The 26,255-nt window shown below is 35.3% G+C and overlaps 4 protein-coding genes and 1 long non-coding RNA gene across 6 annotated transcripts in view; 1 reads left to right on the top strand and 4 right to left on the bottom strand.

Moving 5' to 3' along the window:
• Positions 1–1,299: 1,299 nt before the first annotated feature.
• On the bottom strand, positions 1,300–1,692 carry LOC124460286. The gene is made up of 2 exons (XR_006954209.1): positions 1,601–1,692; positions 1,300–1,545 (listed from the first exon to the last, which is right to left on the bottom strand). It is a non-coding gene; the product is annotated as an uncharacterized LOC124460286 (long non-coding RNA).
• Positions 1,693–9,955: 8,263 nt separating this feature from the next.
• Positions 9,956–11,487, top strand: LOC6644330 (glutamine synthetase 2 cytoplasmic). Its single transcript, XM_002066553.2, has 4 exons — positions 9,956–10,139; positions 10,393–10,727; positions 10,785–10,976; positions 11,044–11,487. The coding sequence occupies exons 1-4, from the start codon at positions 9,956–9,958 to the stop codon at positions 11,434–11,436; spliced, it is 1,104 nt and encodes a 367-aa protein (XP_002066589.1). The 3' UTR covers positions 11,437–11,487.
• A 2,823-nt stretch (positions 11,488–14,310) lies between these two features.
• On the bottom strand, positions 14,311–15,551 carry LOC6644329 (26S proteasome non-ATPase regulatory subunit 4). The gene has a single exon (XM_002066552.4). The coding sequence runs from the start codon at positions 15,498–15,500 to the stop codon at positions 14,316–14,318; it is 1,185 nt and encodes a 394-aa protein (XP_002066588.1). The 5' UTR covers positions 15,501–15,551; the 3' UTR covers positions 14,311–14,315.
• An 18-nt stretch (positions 15,552–15,569) lies between these two features.
• LOC124460180 (putative gustatory receptor 59c) lies at positions 15,570–15,910 on the bottom strand. The gene is made up of 2 exons (XM_047010554.1): positions 15,845–15,910; positions 15,570–15,782 (listed from the first exon to the last, which is right to left on the bottom strand). The coding sequence occupies exons 1-2, from the start codon at positions 15,908–15,910 to the stop codon at positions 15,615–15,617; spliced, it is 234 nt and encodes a 77-aa protein (XP_046866510.1). The 3' UTR covers positions 15,570–15,614.
• Positions 15,911–24,529: 8,619 nt separating this feature from the next.
• The window catches only part of LOC6644327 (protein O-mannosyl-transferase TMTC1), a 53,944-nt gene continuing 52,218 nt past the window's right edge, over positions 24,530–26,255 (bottom strand). For both annotated transcript variants that reach the window (XM_002066550.4, XM_047010762.1), the window contains exons 6-8: positions 25,182–25,659; positions 25,038–25,122; positions 24,530–24,974 (exon numbers count right to left, since the gene is read on the bottom strand). In XM_002066550.4, the coding sequence (XP_002066586.2) occupies positions 24,634–24,974; positions 25,038–25,122; positions 25,182–25,659 (904 nt within the window). In that variant the 3' untranslated portion in view covers positions 24,530–24,633. The remainder of the gene's footprint in view (positions 24,975–25,037; positions 25,123–25,181; positions 25,660–26,255) is intronic.

Raw genomic sequence — 26,255 nt, 5'->3', positions numbered from 1 at the left:
CCAATCATTATCAAGCTACCGTTGGCTCACATCTGATTAATATACACAATTAAAAAGCTTTATACCGCTTTATCTTAAGAAAATTACTATCCGGAATCAATTATATTAAATGTTCAGCGAGCATGTTTTCTTCTTAATATATTAATACCCTTAAAATATATTACTTCAGGCCAGTAGTGTGCAGAAAGAAGCATCTCCGACCATATAAAGTATATATATTATTGATCAGCACGACGAGTCGAGTTCATATAGCCATGTCCGTCTGCCAACTTCGACAAAGTTTCGCATGTAGGCTTGTATATACTGGACGGTTTGTATATATCGGGTTCAACCGGATCGGAACGCTATATCATATGAATAACTTGGTTACTCTTTGCGCGATATAAAATATTTGTCGCTTTAATATACATATGCATGTATGACTGTGCCAAACTTGATCAAGATCGGGTAACTATATTGTATAGCTCCTATAGACACGATCGGTGGTGACTCTTACCAATAACATCGTTATTTTCTAAACACTATTAATCCTTTAGGTTCATTATCATTTCAAGACGGCATTCATTTCTTTTTTTGCTATTTTTTAATGTTCAAAAGAAAACAAACGGCAATGATATTCTTAAAAACAACTCTTCCGCTTTAAATTGAACGAACAAAGAAATTAAGTTTTTTTTTATCAAACATACGATATAAAAAGAAGCAACAACTCGCCAATCGTTTTAGATCCCGAAGATAGATCTCTGACATTGCAGGCAAAGTTATACTTTTTCTGTCCAATCAAATTCTGGTTATAGGTTATAGGATATTTTATTTTAAGTAAAGTAAAAGAAGACTCTGAGCAGATTACAGATATAGTTACTAGAATAGAGGTTAAAGGTTAAAGATATATTGGTGCTGACAGATTAACCCAAGTCAATAACTCAGGCGTGTCTTTTTCGGCAAAAATAACACCAATAATTCTAAGTTTAATTAAGGAGGGAAGGTTTATCAGCAAAAGGTTCGATCCGCTTATTCAAGCTGAAGGAAAACATGCGGTCATACAGAACCAAGCACAAGACATCGTTTGGTGAGCTTCCGTGAGCGTTCGTTTCGAACCGGTGAAGAGCGATCACTCTTTGCAAAGGAATCGAACAAAAGGCATCGAACAAAATCAAGCTCAATGATTGAGTGCATCGCAGAAATTAATGACTCAATGCAGTTCTCTACAGAACACTAGAATAATAATTGGGATGTTTTACCATGCCAATTTCGATCGATCCCGACTGTAGTACCTTTGTTAAATAATAAGAATTCTAGAAGTTGCGACTAGTATCAAAATAAATATAATCAAAATCAGTTACAACCGAAGCAGCTCAGATCAGTTTAGTGTTATTGATTGAAGATAATGGAATAAAAACGTAACCATTGTCCAATAATTGACGAACCATGCGAGCATTGCCCAATAATTGAAGACCTTGTATTCATCGTCCAATGATTGATGAACCATGCGAGCATTGCCCAATAATTGAAGACCTTGTATCCATCGTCCAATGATTGAAGAAGCATCTGAATGCATTCCAAGGTTAATTAGAATTGGTTAAAATCATAGATATATACTCACCTTATTCAACGGAAATGACGTATAAGGAGTGTATTTAATTCATCACTTTATTCTTAACCTAAGAGTAAAAAAGTTTAAATTTTTTTTTTTGTATTTTTTTTTTTTTTTTTTTTTTGTTTTGTTTTTTTTTGTTGTGTACGACTGAACAAGAGAAACTAAATATTTTTCGGTGTTCACATTATCCATGTTAAAAAAGAAATGAAACTTTTGAAGTCATAGCTTACTAGACCATCAGATTCAAAGTAGAAAAATGTTGTATATCTATGTTCTTACACCAGCACGCTAGATGTAGGCAAAGTAAAGTTTGAAATAAACTTAATCACCATAAATACTACATAAGTCTATATACCAAATTTGGTGGAGCTGGTCATATAATATACGAGTCTTCAAACGGACGGATGGAAGTACAAACTTTACGACATTGCGATTCCAGCTTAAGCCACAAAGAGAAAATAGCAATAACCGCTTTTGAACGGATTCAAGTCTAGTCTGGTGCGACTCTTATTAAGGTGACCAAATGAAAGATCTATACTCTAAGAAGAACATTCATCGCCTTTACGACCGTGGTGAAAATATTGTGGATAGATCAGCTTGTAGCCGAGTAAACGAGTCCATGTCAATATAGGTGAGCCAAAGTTTGACATCGTCAGCATACAAAGGTCCACGAGAATGAATAATGAATAATATCATTAATAAATAGTGGGAAAAGCAGTGGGCCAAGATGACTAACTTGATGTACACTCGATGTCACAAGAATGGAATTGGAATAAAAAGACTTAAAAAGTACCTTGTGTATTCTATTAGCCAGATCCTGTCAAACCCAAGAGACGATGAGAGGTGCAAACCCGATGCCGTTCATCTTAGAAAGTAACGAAAGAAAGAAACTCTATTTGTAGACCCTAAATCAACTTATAGCTTTTTTTAAATTTTTAATGCCAGATTTAAAGAAAAAAACAAAAAAACAAAACTAAACTATACTATATATTCCCGTTACTTTTAGGACAAACAAATGATTTCTTTTTTTTTATCTGTTAATGAATAGTACGCAAAACTCTCTTAAAAGTTCTCTAAAGTTTTTCTAAAATTGTTTTAGGCGTCTGGTTTAGGATAGGATTTCAGCAAAGGGCCTGACTTGTTTAAAAATTTCAGTTCGAGCCCACTCTGAAGAGAGTAAAGGGACATTTTGGGTTGCAGTTAGCTTCTTTGATATTTTCATTTTCAAATCAAAATCAAAATGAGAAATGTTTATAATAATAAATAACACTTTTCAGTCCATTCCTAAGATGATGTATTTGACCTCTTTGTGTGGGATTTGTGGTAAGCCGCAATCAGACATGCAACAAAATTATTGCAAACAAGTTGCAAAAAAAAAGGGAAATAAAATTATGATGATAAAATGTGCAAGGCTATAAAATCAATGGGCACACACGCACATCTAAAAGTGGGCAATGAGTCGCATGGGGTGGGAGGGAGGTGTGAGGGAGTGATAAGGAAAACCACCAACCAATGCTGTCAACAGCAGAGAATCGTTGAGCAACGCCAACAGCAGACAAAACCGGATTTCAGATTCAGAATGAGAATGTGGGCCTAGGACGAGCTGCAATTGCAACGCGGTTTCCACGTGCCACACATGGGTTTTGTCAGTTGCACGAATGCCTTTTCCTTACACACATACTTAGTTAGCCAACAATTAAGTAGTTAGAAATTTAATTTGGTTCCGAAGAAATTGCATGCAACATGCGAACTTTCACTTGCATGAAGAGAGAAAGAGCGAGAAAGAGAGAGAGAGAGAGAAGGAGATAGTGAAAAAGAAAGCCAGTGAAAAGAAGAAAGAAAATGCTGCAAAAAACGATAAGCAGAAAATAAAGCGCTGTGCACAAATGTCAAAGCACCGAGTATCCTAAACCGTGAATCAACAATCATCAAAACCTGTAGCTTCGGGCCAACTGAAACAACAATCTTAACCCGCCCTCGCCTCACACACCCACACAAAGATAACCACACCAACACCCACACTTACAGAGCGTGTCTTATGCCCTGAACCGAAAAGCGAAAGTTCACACCGAAATTGAAACCTTTGGGTTTGGGAGACGGAAAATCTGTGGCATATAATCTGAGGCGCATGAAAATGAAGATGACAATAAATTCGATTCGATTTCGTTTTGATTTAGTTTAGGGAATATCATCATCCTTGGATTACCGCAGCAAAATGCTGATGGTGATGATGATGGCATGTTGATGATATGATGGAGACCGGAATGGATGGGGACGGGACAACGATTGTCGCCTTATGGCGAAAGAAAAGCAAACACAAATAGATAACAGACAACAAATAAAAACCAGCAAAACGAAATGAAAATAAGACAAAGCACACAGAAACAAACAAATATAGCAGACGCGGGTCGCGATTACATTTTAGGGTAGAGTAAGGGACTCAGTCTGGGTGGCACTACCCACTATAGTGCCAAGGGACCAACCAGCATTGGCAAACACATTCACCAAATCCTGCTCAGCTTAAGTTGGCTTTGAAATTTTGATTGAAAAAATCACAGAGAAGTTTTTCTCTTTCCGTTCTCTTTTTTTATTTTTCTATACATATACATATATACAGAGATTTCTTTTTCGTTAGAGCAAGGAAACTAAGTCAGAAAAATGGGCGACAAATGGCAAAATGTTGCCAAGGATTCGATATAATGATAAAGTGTTGGCAGAATTAAGTGAGAGGGAAGTTGGGTTTCCATTTAATAATAATTCATTTGATTTGCTGATTTTTCGATTTGCTTGAACCTCAGACCAATTTCGCATAGTTGGCGGTCCCAATTGATAGTTTCATAGTTTCCCGGAGACCTAAAATCAACGTTATTTAATCTGGCTTAATATGTTGGCACAGGTTCATTTTGCTTCGATTATATTGGCGTACTTTGATGATATTTGTATGATTTGTTTTCTTGTTTGGGTCAGTTTAATATGTCTAGTAGAGACCACTAGCCCTATATTAGCACCTCCTTTTAGTTTTTCGAATATTTATTCGCGACTGACAGACAATATTTCCAGAAACTACAGTTAAGCTAACTTTGCAAGACCCAAAACCCAAGAAAATAACCAAGAATTTATAAGTCAGCTCCTTGTGTCGTTCAGTTGGTGACTGCTTAATGCGTTTTAGTGGAAGGATGCATAGTGGTCCAAAAATGTTTACTTTTTTCCAACCAAGAATTTATTACAGAATTCAACTGCAAGGTTTGGTGTTTACACATTTTTTTATACCATTACAAAGCATAGAAGGAAGTATATTAATGTATAGTATATATTCTTTATCAGCAAGAGATAACTTCTTATAGCCATATCCGTTCATCCGTCTGACTTTCCATCCGTCTGGATCAACGCAAACTCCTAAGTCTTTAAAGCTACTTCTATATACTTTACATATATGTATGTATTGCTCCCATAGAATCGACAAAGTTATGAGCAGATTTTATTTGACCAACTTAAAGCTAAAAGTTAATATGTATTTGTCAGTTTAATATACTATGCAAAATTTCATTAAGATCGGGTAATAATATTATATGCCTCTTATAGGAGCGGTCACTTGAAAACAGTGACTTATATCAATAACATCGTTACTCTTGACGCCATTGTCCAAGAAGTTCGCTGATTCCGAAAGTTAACTTGGTTTTTCTGGATTAAATGTAGTTGCATTAATACATTAATATTGTAAATTTCAAGGTGATATCTAGGTTGGCTTCCAAACACCAATTTCTAAGCAGCATGAACAAATAAATGTATTTACCCATGTCATTTTAACAGAAAAATTTAATAATGTTTAAAGTATTGCAATCTAACGCAAATAGTCTAGTTAATGCATGGTATACATAGTTTGACGAATCAACTTTATTTTATTATTGATTTTGGTTTGTTATTAGCCCTCAAGCGCTCATTTTGAAATAAAAATGAATTAAACTAACACAACGAGCTTGATATTATTGGGTATACCAAATCGCGACTCTTAACTTGATGAAGGTGCCACAAGTAAAGTAAGGACAATGTTAAGTACTGGTTTATTAAAGTGCGAATTTTTATATACAACAATGGCGCAACAAGAAAAATATGTTCTCTCCTCAAATAAAGCAAAAGTAGGTGAAATAAAATACTAATGCCAGTCAGTTTGTGCTTTCAGAAATATAGCATACTTTTTTGGGCTGGTGGCGCTTAATGCGTAAAAACATACGAAAATTGAGTTATTCAGTAAATTCTTTAAAAATTACTGAATATTCCTTAGTGCCGTGAAGCAACCGCTGTAACAATTGTAATTTTATTTACTTTTTTAACATTAAAATACACACTTTTCTATTTTCAATTAGTCATTACTATATAATATTTAGAATCCTAAGCAATTATAAGTTTTGTTCTTACAGTTAGTTAAGAACACGTTTTAGCTTGATTTCCAAATTGTTATTAAATTAATAATTATTGCAAAGTTATTTTGGTTGAAATTGTGAACGGAATTCAATAGAGGTACGACGTTTCAAAATGGATTAAAACTATCTATCCTTCTTTTGAATACTGTTTACATTAAAGGTACTAGCGATTTGACGACAACAACGTTTAGGAAATGAGTGAAAGACCACAAAAAGTATACTTGTATAGATATCGTGTATACATACATAGGTAGAGCTGTTGCTTGGTCACATATTGAAAGTTGAAGCGGGATAACAGAAAATTTTCCTCATTTTTTTGTGTTTTTGAAGTCCAACAAGTTATATTAGTAGTGGTTTAAAAAGATGCTGAGATCTTTGTTAATAATATACGTTTTTGTATTTGGTGTTCAATTTAATGAACACGTAAACTACGTACACTTAAAAATAATTTGCAATATCATATTGTATAAGAAAAATTGCATTTACAACCAAAGCGTTGCCTACTAAAACAGCATTTCTGCGCTCTATGGTGAATAGGCCCAATAATGAAAATTTCAAGGGTTGGCATATTAATTGTAGTTGCAGACTTTCCAACTAAGAAAAAAACGAGAAGGAGATTAGGCGACATGAAATAGATGTATATTCTAATAAACAACTTACAGCTGCATCAATTCGCTTGTCCAATTCTAAAGGAAATAGTGAGCGATGTGCCATTAGGGATATCATTTCGGCTCGTGTATCCAGTACAGTCAATGATATGTGAACATTGACGCATCCATCGATGTGATAGAACAGGCCCCATATGAAAATCGTAATGAGGTTAACGAATGAGAGGGACATGCTGTCGTGGCCATATTTGTAGGCTGTGTATGTAAAGTGAATGCTGGCAATTGATGTCAGAAAGTTTATACAAATTACACAAAAACCTTGGACTTCAAAAATCTGAAATATTCTCTGTGTGAGAGTTATCAAATAATGCTGCACTCGTGTTATATTGTTTATACGATCTGCCAGATTATAGTAACGATATAATGGCTGGTGTGGAGCATGTAGCTCATCAAGGATATCACGTAAATCCGCATTAAGTAGTTCGTATTGTGTCCTTATTATCAGTAATAAAAAGCACAATTGAGACGACAGAAGATTAATTATCGATGTTGATATACCAATTAATATAAGACTATAAATAGCTCCAATTTTCAAATAAAGTAGATAAGCCACATAAAAATGTAGAATTTCTGAAACAAGGGTGCATATAATCTTCCATAGAATACGACTGCGAACGACGTCCTTCACTTGCTGCTTTTTCACTATTAATTGGCTAACTAGATACACTAATACTCTTATTTGACAGCGACGCAACCATCCCATAAGCAAAATGATAAAGACTCCGACAATCCGTATCATAGACATTAGCATAAAAACATAATCATAAAGCACTTGTGCTCGTTTTATCGATGCGTCGTATAGGAATATTTGTATCGGTAGTAAACTAAACCACAATATATTAATCACAGCCGCAAAAAATGTTCCACTGCGTGTGGTCCAAGTTTTGCCAGTATTTAAATCCATGTCAAAGTTCCTTAGTCCCAAAAGCCAGGTATAGACGTAAACGACTCGCAAGAAACAGTTGACTAGGTCCGGCATTCTGAAGGTACTAAATTTATTGACAATTGGTTGGCGCTTTTATAGCAGGTCATACGATATACGCATTGGAAAGCAATTGGCAGATGTTCATATCTGAGTATTAAGGTGTCTGAACTTAGGCACACGGTGATGCATAGTGGCTTTATTATAATATATAGTATGCAAATCGAAACCCACAAAATTTAACCCCTATAGATTTAAGGATGTCATTTGGCTCATTTAATATTAATAATCTTAGCCAAAAAAGCAAAAACTTTGTTCGGCAAGCTCTCAAAATATTTTAAAGGTGTTTTTATTTTTTGAAGTAAAAATTTAACTAATAAAATTAAATGTTCAAAAATAAACTATTTTCCGCATATTGTAAAAATAAAATTTACGATTTACGTATTTCTTTCTTATTATTCTGAAGCCAAATCTAACGTAACCCGAGTTGAAATTATTTATTTTTTTGATATTTTCTTATTTAATTTTTCGATTATAATATGGTTTTAGATTTTATTCTATTTTATTCATAGTTGCTTTCATTCGCAGTTAGATAAAACCTAAGCTATATCATGTTTTTACGAATCACTATTAAATTAACTAATTTTAACCTACTGTGCATTGAGCAGACGAATTAAGCTGATCCTAAATAATGATAGTTACAAGACATGTCATTAATGCTAACCAGGTTCAACGAATTGCAATAGTAACTATAAAATATTAAGGCATGGGAAAATCCAATTATTGGGACAGTTGTGACAGACAAATATTAAATGGGTAAGATGGGCCTTAAAATGGAGACACCAGTGCCAAATGAGCAACAGTGAGAGCACTAAGTAAGTAGTATTAAGAAACAGATTTGTTTTATCAGATGTATACTACTTTAATGAGATGTATGATGTTGTTGGTATGTCTTTGGGACTCTGGTCACTACACTACAAATATGGCAATTTATGGAATAAATTTAAAATTTATTACAGTCTGTCTACTTTCGTCACACGAGTTGGCAAATAAAAGTATTAATAGTTTTAAATTTATTATCACTTTTTAATGTCTGCAACAAAATACTTACTAACTAACATTTTGTTTCTCTTTCTTTTTAACAAAAACGCGAATTAAAATAACACGGGAACATAAAAATTTTAATTTATGCCAAAATGAAAGAGGAAGTCGTCGCCACGCTGAATAACGTGATCTTTGTGAGATATACTCGTATGTATGGATCAATCCCACTGTTGATACTGGCCAAGAATTTAAATACATAAATAATACATACATACGACGTCATTAGTTTCCCATTTTGGGTTACTGGTATAAAAGCCGGCAATTAACATCTTAAAGCCAGACTCCGATTTCGCACGTGCTTTGCGGAAGGGAACATCATATCAGTTTTCTTGTTCGTCAATCGAGTCCATTATTTAAATTCAAATTTCACGAACAGTGGTCGTGTTTCTTAATGTTGCTCAAAAAAAAATCAAATTTCGATTGATTATAAAACTTCACTGTAAAAAAATTTAAGAAAAGTCTTATCATGTCAGTGGTTTACGTTGCTTGGAGTTAAGTTGATCTTGTTTTATTGTTATCAGACTGAACCTAAGAGTTAAAGTTAGTCGCTACTTCTCTTGCAAACACCATAAATAGCAATTTTTCTAGGGAGTATATAAAATTTTATCAAGTTTTTTTTTTTAGAAAATAATTAAATTATTGTAAAAAGCCACTTTTTGTGATTTGCTTGATATAGTATCCGATCCGATTGAATCCGAGATATACAACCCATGCAGTATATAGAATCGCATATGCAGTTTCAGATATAAGCTTTATATATATACTATATATGGAGATCCTTCCTTTTATGGGTTGCACACTTCTGGCCAAAATGAATATACCCTTTTTTGCAAGGGTATACAAAGAAATTGTTTAATTCGTTGCGTTATTTAAGTGTAAGAAAATTAAAAAATAACGGCAAATAAAAAAACGTGCCGGAGAATCAATGAATAATTTATAATTTCGAATTTATCTATATTTTTGTTTTGGTTGTCTAGCAATCAGAAATGGAAATTTATTTCCATTTTGTCTTTGGTGGTTTTGTTATTGGTATTAAGTGCTACCTATAAATATAAATTGAGTTGAAATAACGCTTTTCGGCACAGACGTTATCCAGTAACTTCTGCGTGAGCAACTAAAATAACACTCAGCTAAGGAGAAGAAAAATATAATCCGCAAAGGAATCTAAATAATCTAATCCAACCCACAGCACACAGGACAGACGAATTGATATCCGTTGTTTTTGAATTTAAATCAAACTCTTAGTATGTCAGCTAAAACACTCGGAGACTCGCCTAATGCCCAGATCAATAAGAACATATTGGGTCGGTATGCGACATTGCCACTGCAGGAGAATGTTGTCCAGGCAACATACGTCTGGATCGATGGCACTGGCATGGATCTGCGCTGCAAGGATCGAACCCTAGACTTCATACCTACAAGCCCAAAGGGTAAGTACTAATCCCATTCTAATCAATATGCTAACGAGTCTCTTAGGTCAGGATGAAAAGTTAATATACTCAGACTTTCTTCTGACAAAATGCTTCGTACCCAGTTAAAAACGAATTGGGTGTCAGTTCGTCATGGCAGTAACAGATTAAAATGTGTTAATATTATGTTCACTGGATATGATGACTCAAAAATTTGACTCAAAATAATTGCTTATGAGAATCTGTATAAAATGTTGTGCATTTTTTATACCAGATTTGCCCGTTTGGGATTTCCCTGGTCATTTTCAGGGCAAGACCCGAAATGTAGAGACCTATCTTCAACCAGTGGCCATCTACAAGGATCCTTTCCGTCGTAGCAATAACATTCTGGTCATGTGCGATACATACAAATTGGATGGTAGTCCTACACAAACTAACAAGCGCAAGTCGTGTTTGGAGGTGTGTAATAAGTGTGCGGACGCCGAGCCCTGGTTCGGCATTGAGCAAGAGTACACGTTTCTCGATTTCGATGGCCATCCATTGGGTTGGCCCAAGAACGGTTATCCTGGACCACAAGGACCTTACAACTGTGGTGTCGGTGCCAACAAGGTAAGTTTCGCAGACACTAAATTTCAACATGTTTGTCACTCCATATCCTTTTTGTAGGTTTTTGGTCGCGACATTGTGGATGCTCATTATCGTGCCTGTTTGTATGCTGGCATCAAGGTGTTCGGTACTAATGCCGAAAGTATGCCAGCCCAATGGGAATTTCAAGTGGGACCGTGTACGGGTATTACCGTCGCTGATGACCTTTGGATGGCCCGCTTTCTGTTGCATCGCATCGCAGAAGAATTTGGTGTGAGTTCACAACTTCGTCCCACTTGCATGTGTAGAAATAAAATTATATTCCATCTTTGTATTGTAGATTGTTGTTACTCTGGATCCCAAGCCAATGCCTGGCGATTGGAGTGGCGCTGGAGCCCACACCAATGTTTCAACGAAGGCCATGCGTGAGGATGGAGGAATTCATGAAATTGAGAAGGCCATCGACAAGCTTTCCAAATGCCATGAGCGTCATATACGTGTCTATGATCCTAAACAGGGCACAGATAATATCCGGCGTTTAACTGGCAATGGTAGCACGAGCTCTATTAACGATTTTAGCGTTGGTGTGGCCGATCGATACACCAGCATACGGATTCCACGTAGTGTCAATAATAACGGCAAAGGATATTTCGAGGATCGTCGGCCAAGCTCTAACTGCGACCCGTATTCTGTGGTGGAGGCCATTCTGCGAACAATCTGCTTAAACGAGTAGAATGATTCTCGTTTAGACTTAATTCACCCTTCTCCAATCTCCAATCTTGTTTAAATAAATTGTGTCTCAGTTTTACTTTTTTTTAACAAAAATGTGTTCACTTGTAGGTCGTAGTATATAGTACTCATTCAGTAATAGAAATGAAGTTTGATAAGTGGCTGGATCGAACCACTATAACATACATAAAGCTGCCTCAAAAGCTATCGATGGAGTAATTTATGGAGAAATATTTTATCAAAGGAAATCCAGAAAAATCCTTGAAATATGCTTACGGTTTTCAAAAGGCTTAAACTAGCTAAAGTTACTTTCTAATTTTTACTTAATTGACACAGACAGTTTTCCTTGGGTCTTTGACTGTTCCTGTGTAGTGATGCTAAAAGTGCGACTAAACTCACCGAAACTACTGACAAAAATATGTTAATTTTGAACCAACCTTAATATCGGTTTAAAATTTTTAGTTTATATTCTCAATTCTTCAAAGCATTTTATCCCAACTTGTCTTAACTCCGAAATCGCATTTACTTGGACCAAGAATATCAAGAATATACAGTGCTTATCATATTTATAACCCAACCAGCAGCTTAAACTTTGTGTATCATAATTATAGACCACAGTAGCAAATTTGTCTTTATTAAGTGCGGGGCAGACTTTAGGATTTACAGACATTGTTATTAAGTATATTTGGATAATTTTTAAGAAGTGCCACTCTAAACTAAACTAAAAGGGGTCGTATTTTCTCACTTTATGAGTTAGGAGAGTCTATTTCAAGTATTTCACGAAATTTTAAAAGAAGTCGACGTGTTATTAAACGTTTTTTGGACAGTCACGAAGAATATGGATCAGGAAAACGAATTGGGCGAAAACCGTTGCTAAGTGCGCGGAATAAAAGCAAAATTATTAACAAAGCCAGCAACAAATCAACCTCTTGCAGAACTTTGGCCTCACATGTGGGCGGATCTGTGTCTGCGATGACTGTTTGGCGAGTACTTTAGAACAAAGGAATCATAAAGAGGTCTAAGTTGACCAAAGCACCCATGTGTCTAAGTCGCCACAAGGTTGCTGGACTCGACTTTGCCGAAAGACATAACGCTACCGATTGGACAGAAGTGCGTTTGAATAATCCTCTTCTTGCTTACAGCATATTTATAAATTTTTACCCTAACAGGTCATATTTTCTGATGAGAAGCAGTTTAACCTGGATGGTCCTGATGGGTTTAATTCTTATTGGCATGATTTGAATATGGATCCTATGTTTTTTACCAGTAGAAACTTTTTAAGTGGCTCTGTCATGATTTGGGGAGCTTTTTTGTTTATTTGGTACCTTGGAATTGAAGTTTGTAAGGAGCCGAATTACAGTGACGAGTATATTTGGGCTCTGTATAGTAGTCTCATTCCATTTTCTGGTTTTCCAACAGGATAACGGCAGAATCCATGTAAGCAGACTTACAAGGGAGTATTGGAGGAATGACATGTTGATGTCCTTGACATCATGTTCTCCAGATCTCAATCGGATAGAAAATGGAAAACAAGATGGTTGTATGCCAATAATCGCCTATTTGAGGCAGTTGGAGATCTTAAAACGCAAATTCTGAATGAATGGCAAAGTTTCGAAAAAGACCGTTTGTTAAATTAAGTGGCTTCAATGGCAAAGTGAACTTTTCAGTTAACTAAGGTAATTGGAGGCCGCACTAAATATTAATATTCGTTTTTCTATCATTCCGCAACGGTTTCGGAATCTGTTGACCAAAACATGATATTGGGCTATAATTTTGATACAGCAAAAGGGGGCTTATTTTTCTTTATTTCTACTTCTTTTTATAAAATTGTTTTTAAATTGAATATTTTAAATGAAAAGATTGTCTTTTATTCAAAGTTCAAATATTGAACTACTCATTTTTCAAGATTTTGGAGGAATATGTCTTTGGGAAAGTGTTCTTTTCGTTAAAAAGTGGGTTATAAATATGATAAGCACTGTACTTCATGGGAAAAGATTGCTTCTGTCTGTTACTTACATTTTGGCGACTTTAATATACCATTTCAACCATTTAATGGTATAAAAAAATTAAGTTATTAAATATGAGCTAACTTCATTTGGCTTAACAAAAGCCATTTGGGAGGCTAATACACACAATTTTCATATGATGGTGCTTCTAACATGTGTCGAATTGCATTTTTGTATAATAAAAAAAAAGATAAAAACCTTGGTCACCGTTTAAAAAGTAAAAACAAAAATCTAATACTTAAAAGAGTGCAAAACAGTACAATTTATTTATAATATTTTTTTTAATTTTTCTTTTATAAAATCAAATTGTAGATGATTCATGAGTGTAGGTTACCTATGAAAAAAGTTATGTATATCAAACTTCGCTTATGTTAATGATTATATACCTTTACAGTGTTTAACCAATCGCATAAATCGCATCAAATTGAAAAAAAATGAGCACTTTAAAAAAATGCAACGTTTATTGCGTCTTTTAGATTTTTAATTTAATGCAATAATGTCTCGTTCATTTAAAAATTCACATAAAGAAAAGTAACATCTGACCTGTCTTGAAATCTTTCCAAAGCAAATCATGGCCTCAATTCGCTTACTTCTGAAAATTAACCAGAAATTATCTTTAATGCGAGGTTTCAAATTGATATAGAAGGTAAACTAGGCAAAAAAAAAAAAATTATCAAGCTTTATGGCAAAGAACTTTTTATTTTATAACGCTTAGTCGAAATTGTAAAGTTTTAAAGACCAGTCCACCAATTTCGCTTTCATTTGAGTTGGACAATTTTCCAAGCGTTCCCAAATGATTTGTAATGAATATAATGCGGTTACAATGATTTAATCAAGCTTATTAGATTTAGTATGAGATGAATTTTTTTTTATATTATTATTTCTTTTGGCTGTCCTTATCATCGCTCTTTTTGTCCTTATCTTTGTTGAGCGATCCAACAGCATCACGCACAGCTTCAGACTGTGGATCGACACCAGGAAGATTTTCTAGAACGCTCTGCAAAAATGCTGAGTTACCAATCACCTCTGAGTTATCCTCATCTACATCCATTGGAGCATTAGCATCGTCAGTCTTTGGACGCTTAGCCTGCTGGGTAACGATATCATCGGCAGCATCTTGCATCGACATCTGCATAGCAAAAGCGATTTGTTCCTCTTCGGTCATGTTGGCGAAATCTGACAAATTATCTTCGGGAATTTCAATGGACAGTGCTAGGGCCCTTTGTAGCATAGCTTCCTCCGAGTTTGATTCGGGAATAGCGATTCCTGTTGTGCCGCCTCGTTCCCCTGCGCTTGCTGCTGGTGGTGCAACATCAGCACTGGCTGAACCAGAATTATCCGCACTAGCACGACGTTGTTCGCTCTCCTGACGATGGCGTTGTTCTTCCATTGAGACTCGCAAAGCGAGTGCAAGCTCCGGATCTTCGTTGGGGTCGACACCAAACTCAAACGCATTACCACCTAGACCAGCGCCACCCAGGCCATCCTCACCCTGGATAATTGGCGAAGATAGCAAAGCCTCGCATAATTCAGATCCACGGGGAACACTAACTAGATGGGAGCCGGTGCCATCCTTACCGTTTAGAGCGTTGATAAATGCAGTCAGCGTCTCGTTGTTATTGACATGATCGCCAAAGCTGACAATATCTACATTGACCTTCTCCTTTTTAAGACGTTTTGCTTGCTTAACCAACTCTCCCTCCTCGTTTTGCAAAGGCGAGCCGACAAAAACAACAATGCGCATTTTATGGTTCTTGCCTTGGCGATGCTTTAACACTAAATGGGCAATCCGTATTCCAGTTATAAGGTTTATATTTCCTTTTGGTTGAATTAGATGCAGCTTGGAAAATATGCGACCCACATCAGTTGTCAGGGTGGCCAGCACTTCTACGGTATTAGACAGAGACATTAGACCAACATTGTTTTCTGGATTCGCCCTTAACTTGGTAAGGCAGAGAAGATTAATGCCGTCTTTCTGGACGCTAAGACGAGTTGGAAAGTAATCTCCATTTCTTTGGAAATCGCTGTTGTCAAAACATATCATAGTACTTTCGAGAACCATTTTTGTATTTTTGTATTTTTGCTTGTCACTTTGCCACTGAACTGGTTTGCTATGATTTCTAGTCTGTTTCTTGATTATACAAATTTCGTTATACTTAATTTTATTGATCTCATCTTAAAATTTCACAGTTGTATTGTTTGCAATATCATATTGTATAAGAAAAATTGCATTGATCATTAAAGCATTTGCCACTAGGACAGCTGTACTTTGATCTAGATTGAACAGCCCCAGCACGGTAAATTTGAATGGGTGGCACACTAGTTGTAGCTGGAGATTTTCAATCTAATAATGAGAAATAGAGATTGGTAAAAGGAAAACAATTGTCTAGTCTATTGAATACTTACAGCTGCATCGATCCGCTTGTCCAATTCCAATGGAAAGAGGGTACGACTTGCTATTTGCGATATCATTTTAGATTGTGTGTCTAGTAAATTGAATATTATGAAAATATTAAAGCATCCATCAGAGTGATAGAAACAACCATAAATGATGGCCATAATGAAATTGAACAGTGAGAGGGACATTGCTTTGTAGCCAAATTTGTAGGCACTGTATGTAAAGTGAATGCTGGATATTGACGAAAGAAAGTATGTGGTAATAATACAAACTGCTTGGATTTCAAAAATCTTGAAAATTCTTTGCTGAAGAGTTTTTAAATATTGCTGCATTTGGGTTATGTTATTTATGCGATCTGCCAGATTATAATAATGGTATAATGGCTGATGTGGTGCATTTATCTCATCAAGTATAGCACTCATGTCCGCATTGAGAAGTTCATATTGTGTGCCTATAATTAAGGAAATAAGGCACATTTGAGAAGTCACAAGATTAATTATCGATGCTGATATGCCAACCAGAATAAAAGCGTATGTAGCTTCGACTTTTATATTAAACAGGTAAGCCACGTAAATGTGCATAAGTTCTGTAAGAGAGGCAAAAACTATTTTCAATAGTACACGACTGCGAATGATCTCTTTTATCTGCGGCCTTTTTACAATTAGTTGATTGACTTGACTAACTAACACTCTCATCTGGTAACGCCTTAACCATCCAAAAAACAAAATAGCAAACACTCCGACAACCCGTATCGAAGACATTAGCATAAAAACGTATTGATAGAGCACTTTGTTTTGAAATATCGATGTATTATGTTTCAATATTTGTATTGGTAGAAGAGAGAACAACAACATATTCATAACAGCCGCAAAAATAGTGCCACTGCGTGTGGTCCATGTTTTTCCGGTATTAAAATCTATCTCAAAGTTTTTTAGTCCCAAAAGACGCATATAGGCGTATATAGTCCGCACGAGAGCTCTAACTAGGTCTGACATATTCGAGGTACTGAATCGATTGACAATTGATTGTCGTTCTTTTATGAGTTCCGGCAAATACAGCGTAATTTGAATTGATGGTCAGATAGTAATGTATGTATATTTAATGGTCTGTACCTAGTTACGAAACAGGGTCGTAATCAAAAAATACAAGCCAAAAGGCTCCATAGTGTGCAATGCAGTTACATTTGTTTTAATATTGTATGTCAATCAAAATTCAAGTATCAATTTTATTTACTTAGATTATTTTAGTTATGTTGCTTATTTCGTACCAGCATGACTTATATACTTTTCGCATCACTGAGTATAAATAAGTTGATACTAATTACTGAAACGTATTAGAGATTCCATCAATACTTCTAGTAAGGGATAAAAATCGCAACTATAAATAAGTACTGTGCCCATGGTTAAGACCCACAACCAAATACTGTAACGCGTACAGTCGGTAGTTGGCTATTTAAAAAGTTCTGATAATGAAATTAATTGAACTTCAACATACCAAATTCAACTACTTCATAGGAATTTATTTATCTTGCCGACTTTGATATACTTAATGTTTCCCTTCAATCCCATCCAAAATTCAACTAAACAAAATAAAACCGCGGTTAAGTAACTAACATGTTGGGTGTTTCTGAACTTTAATTCTGATTTTCTCGACTCCCAAGTAATTTAATATTGAAATTGTAAAAAAGGCTAGTGTATTTAGATTATGAATCGTAAATGAGTTATCTCTCTCCATTTTTATACCCTTGCAAAAAGGGTATACCCTTTTTTTGGTCAGAAGTGTGCAACGCATAGAAGGAAGCATCTCCGACCATATAAAGTATATATATTCTTGATCAGCACGACGAGACGAGTTCAAAAAGCCATGTCCGTCCGTCTGTCCGAAGTCTGTCTGTCCGAAGTCTGTCTGTCCGTCTGTCCGTCCGTCTGGATCAGCGCAAACTCCTCCTAGACCCTAAGAGCTACAGGGCTGAAATTGCATATAGGTTTGTTTATAGTGCACAGGTTGTATATCTTGGATTCAGCCAAATCGGACCACTATATCACATAGCTCCCATACAAACGGCAAAATCACGAACAGTGACTTTTCCCAATAACCTCGTTATTTTCTGAGCTATTGGTGCTTCTGAGCTTTAATATTGGTGAGTTTATTACACATATAAATGACTATGCCAAATTTGATTAAGATCGGGTGACTATATCATATAGCTCCCATAGGAACAATCGCTCGAAAACAGTGACTTTTGTCAATAACTTCGTTACTTTTGACGCGATTGCTTTCAAATTAAATATTTGTTAGTTTAATATATCTGTTAATGACTGTGCCGAATTCGATAAAGATCGGGTAACTATATCATATAGCTCCCATAGGAACGATCGGTGGAAAACAGTGACTTTGATCAATATCTTCGTTATTTCCTATCCTAAGATTGTAGGCCGTTCTTTCGCAAACATCAGACTTTTTAGATAAAACGTTCTTCCACTTTGATGGGTATAGAAAAGGAAACAGTTACCAAAAAAGTTGCAAGGGTATACAAACTTTGACGCGGTCGAAGTTAGCCTCGGCCCTCTGGTTTTATATGAACCCCATTAAAGAAAAAATCATAATTTTTGGCTAATGAAATATTCAAACCGTTTTTTAAACCTTTGACATTACAAATATTTGTACGATCTCATTAGAGAAGTTATCGATCTAGCACTTAACTTTATATTAAAATAAAATAAGGTGAAGTATTCAATGTTTTCCAAGTACGAGCTCCGAGCACTATTTATTCGTTCGGCAAGTTTTTTTACCCATATGCAATGTTTAACAGACGATATTTTTAATACCATAGAAGATAACACATGCAAACCTATTTTTTCAAAAAGATCATTTTATTCTCTATATATCTACTTCAATAACAATAACGACAACAATAATTTCTTTAAATGCTCTGCTGAATTGATAAAAAAAATTTTGACCAGTATTAATTCGTACGGTATATACTATATTATTTTTTAAATATTAATATTGGGTTACATTGCAACAAATAAAGAACAAACTGACCAATTGAGGTCACATTCCAGTTTCATTTATTGAGAACCTACTGAGATAGAAACTATTATACCAACCTATCCCGAGAAATGACATTACAGCAAGACAGGAAACACCTTACATCGTTAAGACAATTATAATGTACAGTCAGAAATAGCTTAAAGGTCATTTAAAGAACTACCGGAAAAAATATTATGAGGGCAGTCTTTAATTCATTACAGACTCCATGAAGCTTTCAATGATTGGCAAGGATTCACCTTAATATTTTCATATTTTTTTCTTAATAAATAGAGAACCAATGCCAATATGCCAGTTTTGCAACACAGATCCATCAATTCTCCAAATACTTAAAGAAAGCTTTCAACTAATAAGACTAACACAACAATTATCTTCAAAAATATCCTTTACAAATCACTTGTGACCTGGTACATATGTATATCTAATATACAATATATATGTATATAATGTACATAGGTTTATTACCGGACAATTGTAGTATAAATGTATACACATTATCATATTCGAAAGTAAAAAAGGATTAAGTTGAATGATATTCGATGTGATTAAAATGCATATGAAATAAAAACACTTCTCACTAAAAAAATGCATATATATCCTCGCCAATGTGCCAGTTTATGCTAATTTCTTTGTTAATCTTTTGATTCTTTTAAAATGATTGCTAATTGTTTATTTTTTTTATCCTTTGACATTTCATTTTTTTAAACGTTTTTTATTGGTTAATGTTTTCCTAATTGTTAATGTCGAAATCAGACGAACCGTGGCCATATTAAGTTGTCAATTGCATTTGGCCCAATCCCAAGGTGTCCTTCTGATTCATGCAGTGGCAACCAAAAGAGCACAAAATAATGTGTACAAAAGAAGGACAAATTTGTTTTTGATAGAAAGTCATGTCAAAAACAATGTCCAAACTATTGTATGTCATCCTTTTTTCCTGTCGTTATCCTCCTGGCCGGGGCCATCCTGGCCTGTTCTGGCATTGGGTTGCATCACTTGAAAAGTGCCGCCCGTCGTTGAGTTTGAGGGTTGAGTTGACCCTCATCAAAAGCTAACTAAAAACTTTTCGTTTTGTTTTTCCTTTTTTTTCTGTTTTTTGTATACTTTAGTTTTTATTTTGAGTTCCTCTTTTTGTTGTTGTCGTTTGGCCAAAGTGGAAAATAAATGGTTCCACAGGATGACCATTTGCGTGATGTGGGTGTGGGCATGGGTATGGGTGTGGGTGTGGGTGTGGGTGTATGTGTGTATCTATATCTGTGTCTGGTCAAAAAGTTGAAAGCCGAGCATCACTTTTTCTGTCCAATCCAAGGCAACAGCAACAAAAACAACAACAAGAACATCTGTGGCCAAAACAAAAGTCAAAATAAAAGTGAAACAAAAAACCCAATAGAAATTTAAACAGTTTGACGCATTAAATGCTCATTGAGCCAAGTCGAGGCTTTGGGGCTTAACCCATTAATGGCAAGCTAATGAAATTAGAAACTTGCTTGGCAAAAAATTGAGAAGATGATGTTGAAATTTTTTGAGATAGCATTTATAAGCTTACATATGTTGAAATTTTTAAAGATGGCATTTTTAAGTTTATGCCGAAAGTAAATGGTATTTAATATATAGATTTGTCTGTTGATATCATTCTCTGAAAGGACTCTTTTTTCTCATAATCGAATTTAAATTAATTAAAGCTACGAAAATGTTAGCAAGTAAAAAATGACCCCCTAATGGCTAACTCTAAAGGAGTATAAGCTGATATATTCCTCTCCGGCTGAGTTGTTATTATCAGCTTTATTGATTATATCTTTGACTAATTGGATGTCAAGGATTGTCATATTTTCATTTGCTTGTGTTCTGCATGCTTGGTTAGGCGGGCCAATTCTATCCTGTTGTACAGAGTGACTTTTTGTTTTTAAATTAGTATTTTTTTTGCCATAAGCTACCACAGAAAGTTGCTTGGATCTGTTTTTATTTTATTAGGCCACGCTGTGATGTGATATCACCAAGAGTCGATCAAATGTATAAACAATATGTGTTAATTTTTCAGTAAATGCCAATCTGATAGCAATTTATTGAAATCCAAATCTAAATCTAAATAACCTACACTTGGTTTTTTGGAAATGCCAATACTTACACAAGGACATTTTATGATTTTGTTATGCCATTGGACTTTTTATTGAGAAGAGTGATGTTAAATAATTTGAGTTTTTAAAGACCATTTTGACATACGCGTTAATTAATTTTTTTGATTCTAAATCTATATTGGTTGAGCCATCTCCCTGTTTATTAGGTACATATTAAAAATGTCTAGTATCTCCAATCGGGTACAATTATGGCTATGGTATCTTCAATGCTTTTACTTATATTTCCTCCAATTGTTCAAATTCATCATATAGGAACTTTTGTCAGAAAAGTTTAACCAAAACCGTTCTTCAAATTTCAAAAATATATTTTTGCCCATTATAAACTAATTTGATTGTGGATATGAAAGTAATGCATTTAAACTCGAATATGCCGAAGTTTTTATACCCTTGCAGTCCTTGGTAATAATAATTTTACATGTTCAAAATTTATTTCTGCAACTCAATTCATCAATATACAAACAAAACAATTTTACTCTCTATTTACAATTATTTTACAATCACATATGTAAATTTCATAGCATACTCCGATTTTTATGAAAATGTTTCTTCTAGTTCTTCGTGAGCTATATGATATAGTGGTCCGATCCTGATGGTTTTCATACTTTATTTTTCCCGGGTAATAAAAAACCCCGAAAAAAAATTTCAGCCCGATAGCTCTTAAGACGGCTGAGTAAAACGCAAACGCACAGACGGACGAACGGACGGACAGACGGACATGGCTATATCAACTCAGCTTCTCATGCTGATCAAGAATATATATACTTTATATGGTCGGCGATGCTTCCTTCTATGCGTTGCACACTTTTGACCAAAATTAATATACCCTTTTTGCAATGGTATAAAATGTTTTTTTTTCTAACTATAAAATGATCAAAACCAAGAAAATAAATTTAATTTTTTTTAATTTTATAGCAAACTATTAACTTATAGGAAAATATATAATTATAGGAAAATATTTGATCTTTTAGAAATGATTTGTGAATTTCAAACAATTTCTAGTTAATGAGCAGGACGTTGTGAAAAAGTGATACACTGCTAATTAAAAACGATATTTCTCCAAGTGTAGTTGAGGGCATCCGTGAAAATGAGAGTAAAGGGTCATTTTTCGACTGTCACTTGGTTGGCTTTGTTGGGTTAAAACTAATCTGCTCGCCCACATTTGGCATAAATCTGTTAAATGTCAACCACTGAGTCCTTAGCTTTTGTGTCCCCTGTGAAGGTCCACATAAAATCCATATTTAATCATTTAGCCAGTCCCTTAGACTCCCACTCGTTTTCCGTCCCTTTCCATGCATAATTCAGTTAAATTCTTGCATCAACTTAATTACGATTCGACTTCTGCTCATAATCGTCATGACGATCATTATCATCATCATCGTCGGCTCCCAGTGTGAGAAGTGCCACTTCATCAGTCAGCATCGACAACCGGCGGCTGTTGTCTTGTTGCCTCTGCCTGTGTGTCGTGTCCTGTTGCCACCTGTCCACCAATTGGGATTCCTGTGATATTACCTACTGCTTTTCTGTGCTTCGGTGCGAGTCAGTGTGTGAGTGTGTATTTTGAGGCTACTCCCTTTGTTTGCACTCTCAGGCGGACTGCTCTCTGTTGCTGGCGATGGAGTTGCCCAAAGGCGTTTCACAGATTTCGTTGGACGTGTGTGGCATATGCGGCGTGTGCCATGTGGTTTTTGGTGGCTCTACACAACGGCATCCCCCATCATCACCGGCTTGCTTGAGTTGCCTCTAATATTTGAGACCGTAATTTCTAGAGATGTACTTGTTCAGCTTGAAAATATTTAGATTAGATTTTAATAGGAGAAAAATGCAATTTATTATAAAAATTGTACAACTTTTCATCACAAGAAATAAGAATTAGTTTTGCAAATCACGAAAGAAATCTAATATTGGGATAATTGTGAATTATTTCTGATAATACGACGACAAATATGAGCCGAACCCTAGACCCAAAAACCAGAATACACTTTTCTATTAGATTTTAGTGTGTTGATTGCGAATTTATTATCCAAATAAAATAAATTTGTGCTAGTTTAGGAAATATCAAAAGATAAAAGTACAAAAATATAGATTGTCGGGTTTTTCTAAAGCTATTTAGTTGAAAATCGAACGAAATCTATTCCAAAAAACCGAAAGGCTTCTTCTTTCTTATTTCATCAAAATGGTTCGTTCTCAAAATCAAATGACCAACAAATTTTTAGGATTATCATTGTACATAGGTTATAGATGAAGGAGCAAACATAAAATTATTGAAGTATCAGCCTGATTTGATCATACAAAAACCTAGAATTCATAACGACAACTTCCAGTTTAGATATGATTCACGTTATCATCTCTTATTTGAGATACCTTCTCTTTGCCTGTGTGTGTGTGTGTGTGTGCTGATGGAATTTTAATTAAATACTCGGGTGTCTATGTTAATTTTTATGCGCATATGCTTAGCCAGTCAAAAACCCAGACTCCCCAAAACCATGAGATTCAGCTCAGTCGCACAGCCAAATACCATTTTCCACATTGATATGATGATGCCGACGACGACGACGACTACGAGGACGACTATGGCATGAGAGTTGAGTTGAGGTGAGATGGAAACCAACCAAATGGGATTTGCGGGGAGAGGGGAAAGGGCCGGGGAAGCAGCGGGCAGCAGCGTTTTTGAAGTGGCTGCGCATGTTTGTGATTAAGAGCGCAGGCTGGCTCCCTTATGCCGAGTGGTATGAGTAGTCGTCGCGCCTGTCCCTGTCCTTGTCCTTCAGGTTCTCGGGTTTCATTGTTTAAAATTTAATTATAATTTAATGCTTAGTAAGCACTATTTCTCGCATGAAGTTTTGTCAGGTGTCTGTCTATATTTGTCTCTTTCGTTCTTTCTGTGTTGGTGTGTGTGTGTTGCTGTGGTTTTTGGGCTCCTTTTTGATGGTTTTTTGTGCCAAAGCCACTTGATATTATCACATCAGCAACCGTGCGACCGACTGACTGTCTGCCTGATTCTTTGTATGTATGTATGTACGTTTGTCTGGTTTCTGGCCGTGCTCTTTGTCTGAGCTTTTTGGGTCGTCACCTGGTTTTTTGGCAAAGATGAAATGTAAAAGACTTTGATATGGATATAATTTGTTATGGAGTTTGTTTTTGGGTTAGTTTGTTTGGAGAAAATGCTTCAATGACTATGTAATAGCAACAGATTGGCATTTTCACATTAACCAGAACAAAAGTTGCCTTTCTGGCTAATTGTTATCATTAAATTTAGATTTTTTGTGTGACTCTAATGAAATGGCCTATAACTTTTAGAATTTTAAAATGTTTTCAGCAAAGAAGAAGATTAATTAGTTGAGGTTTGTAGAGAGAAAAATTCTCATTTTTTTTTTAAATTGTCTTTTTCTAATGCTTTGAATTTTTGGTGTTATAAATTTACTTACCCTATGAGTTTAACATTTAAAAGATAAGTCCTCATTTGATTAAATTTCATCATTTATTTGTTAATATTTTCAAAATATACAAGGTATTTTATCTCATGTGTCTGTTCCTATTTTATTTTTATGTTTTTCGTTATTTCTATCTACTCGAATTTATATGTACATTATAGTGCTTTCCCCTAAATTCCATTGCTACGTATTGGTATCAATGTTCACATTCATTTTGGCCAAATTAGCTCGACTAATGGCGTGTCCTGGCTGCAATTTTAGAGCCATTCGATAGCAATCGACAGCCTGTTGCTGTTGGCCACGCATTTGTAAAATTGCCCCTAGGTTGGCATGTGCATGGGCAGCACGGGGTTGTAGATTAACCGCTTTACGATACCACAATTCCGCTTCGGGTAAACGTTTAAGTAGACGCATTGCATCCGCAACGGCAGCATGAAGCACATAGTTATTGGGTGCCAAGGCAACGGCATTTAAGCGCTGGGTGAGGGACTCCCGATGACGTTCCTGTTGTTCCAGAAAGTCAGCTGCATAAAGAGTATTGAGGAGTATTGCAAATATTTCGCATTATCAAGTTGGCTTTCACTTACCATAATGATGATGGACACTGGGCTCCAAAGGAGACAATTGAATGGCTCGTTTGAACCACAATTCGGCCTCTCCATAGCGACTGCTCTGTAAATTGATAAGCCAACATTAATCGATCCATTGTAGAGAATTTATTTATTACTTACATTCTTAGCCAGCGTTTGGCCAAAGGTTGTATAGGTAGCTCCATGCCTTGGCTGCGCCTCCATGGCTAATCTTTGCTCAACTTGTGCTTGCTGCCATTGGCCAAGCTCCACATAGATTTCTCCCAATTTTAAATGAAAGCTGGCTCTTTCTTCCTTTGGCATATCCTTAAATTTAGTTAATCCTTCGTTGAGAATCTTGATGGCCAGTTGAGACTGATTTTCTTTTGTATATAGCAGACTTAGCTGAAGGGAAGCACTGCGTCTTGCCTTTTCATGGCCCAATCTATCACGTACAGCATGTCCTGGCAGGCGTATTCCCATTTGAAGTACAGAGATGGCTTCTTGATGTTGGCCCAGTGCCTGGAGAGATGCAGCCAGATTTAAATAGGCCGCAGCAAGTTGTGGTCTTAATTGTATAGCACGACGATAGCAGGGAAGAGCAGCTGTAAAATTTTGTTGCTGTTGATGCACTATACCCCTGAAAGTAGGCAACAGTATTAAAAGCTTAATAAAGTACTCTAAAGTGATGAATTTTTTAGTTGGCTTGAATTTGCTGAAATTCTTTATATATAAGCTTATTATTTAAGTAACCTAATTAAATACTTGTGATGTGAAATTTGTAAAAAAAAAAATTAGAACATGGAACATTCAAAGGCCTGTATATAAACTTAGTTAAAAATATTAAGTTTTCAACTAGTTTTAGCGTTGATTTGCAATTGGTTATTGTTAAAATAGCTATATAGGCAATTTGGTAATAAGGTTTGAAATGTCAATTGATTTTAAGAATTTGCCAACATTTCCTATTTGCTTTAATACGTAAATGTGAAAAGTTTTAAAAGTCATTAAATGGAAATGTTTAACAATTTTCAATTATGAATGCTATTTTTTTAGGACAACTCATAGATTGCCTTTTCTTACATGCAAAAGGAAAATTCGACACTCATTTTTGTAAACCAAAGGTAAACATTTTCATCTAGGACGTGTAGCATAAAAATTTAAAATCACTTGCAAGCTATTTTTACTTTCCTATAAGCCCTACACCTTTCAATTTTATTATTCTCTCTTAAATACTAT

Source organism: Drosophila willistoni (genome assembly GCF_018902025.1).
Source record: "Drosophila willistoni isolate 14030-0811.24 chromosome 2R unlocalized genomic scaffold, UCI_dwil_1.1 Seg167, whole genome shotgun sequence".
NCBI classification, from domain to species: Eukaryota; Metazoa; Arthropoda; class Insecta; order Diptera; family Drosophilidae; genus Drosophila; species Drosophila willistoni.
The sequence above is the reverse complement of the archived record's forward strand: the minus strand, read 5'-3'. Positions and strand labels throughout refer to the sequence as shown.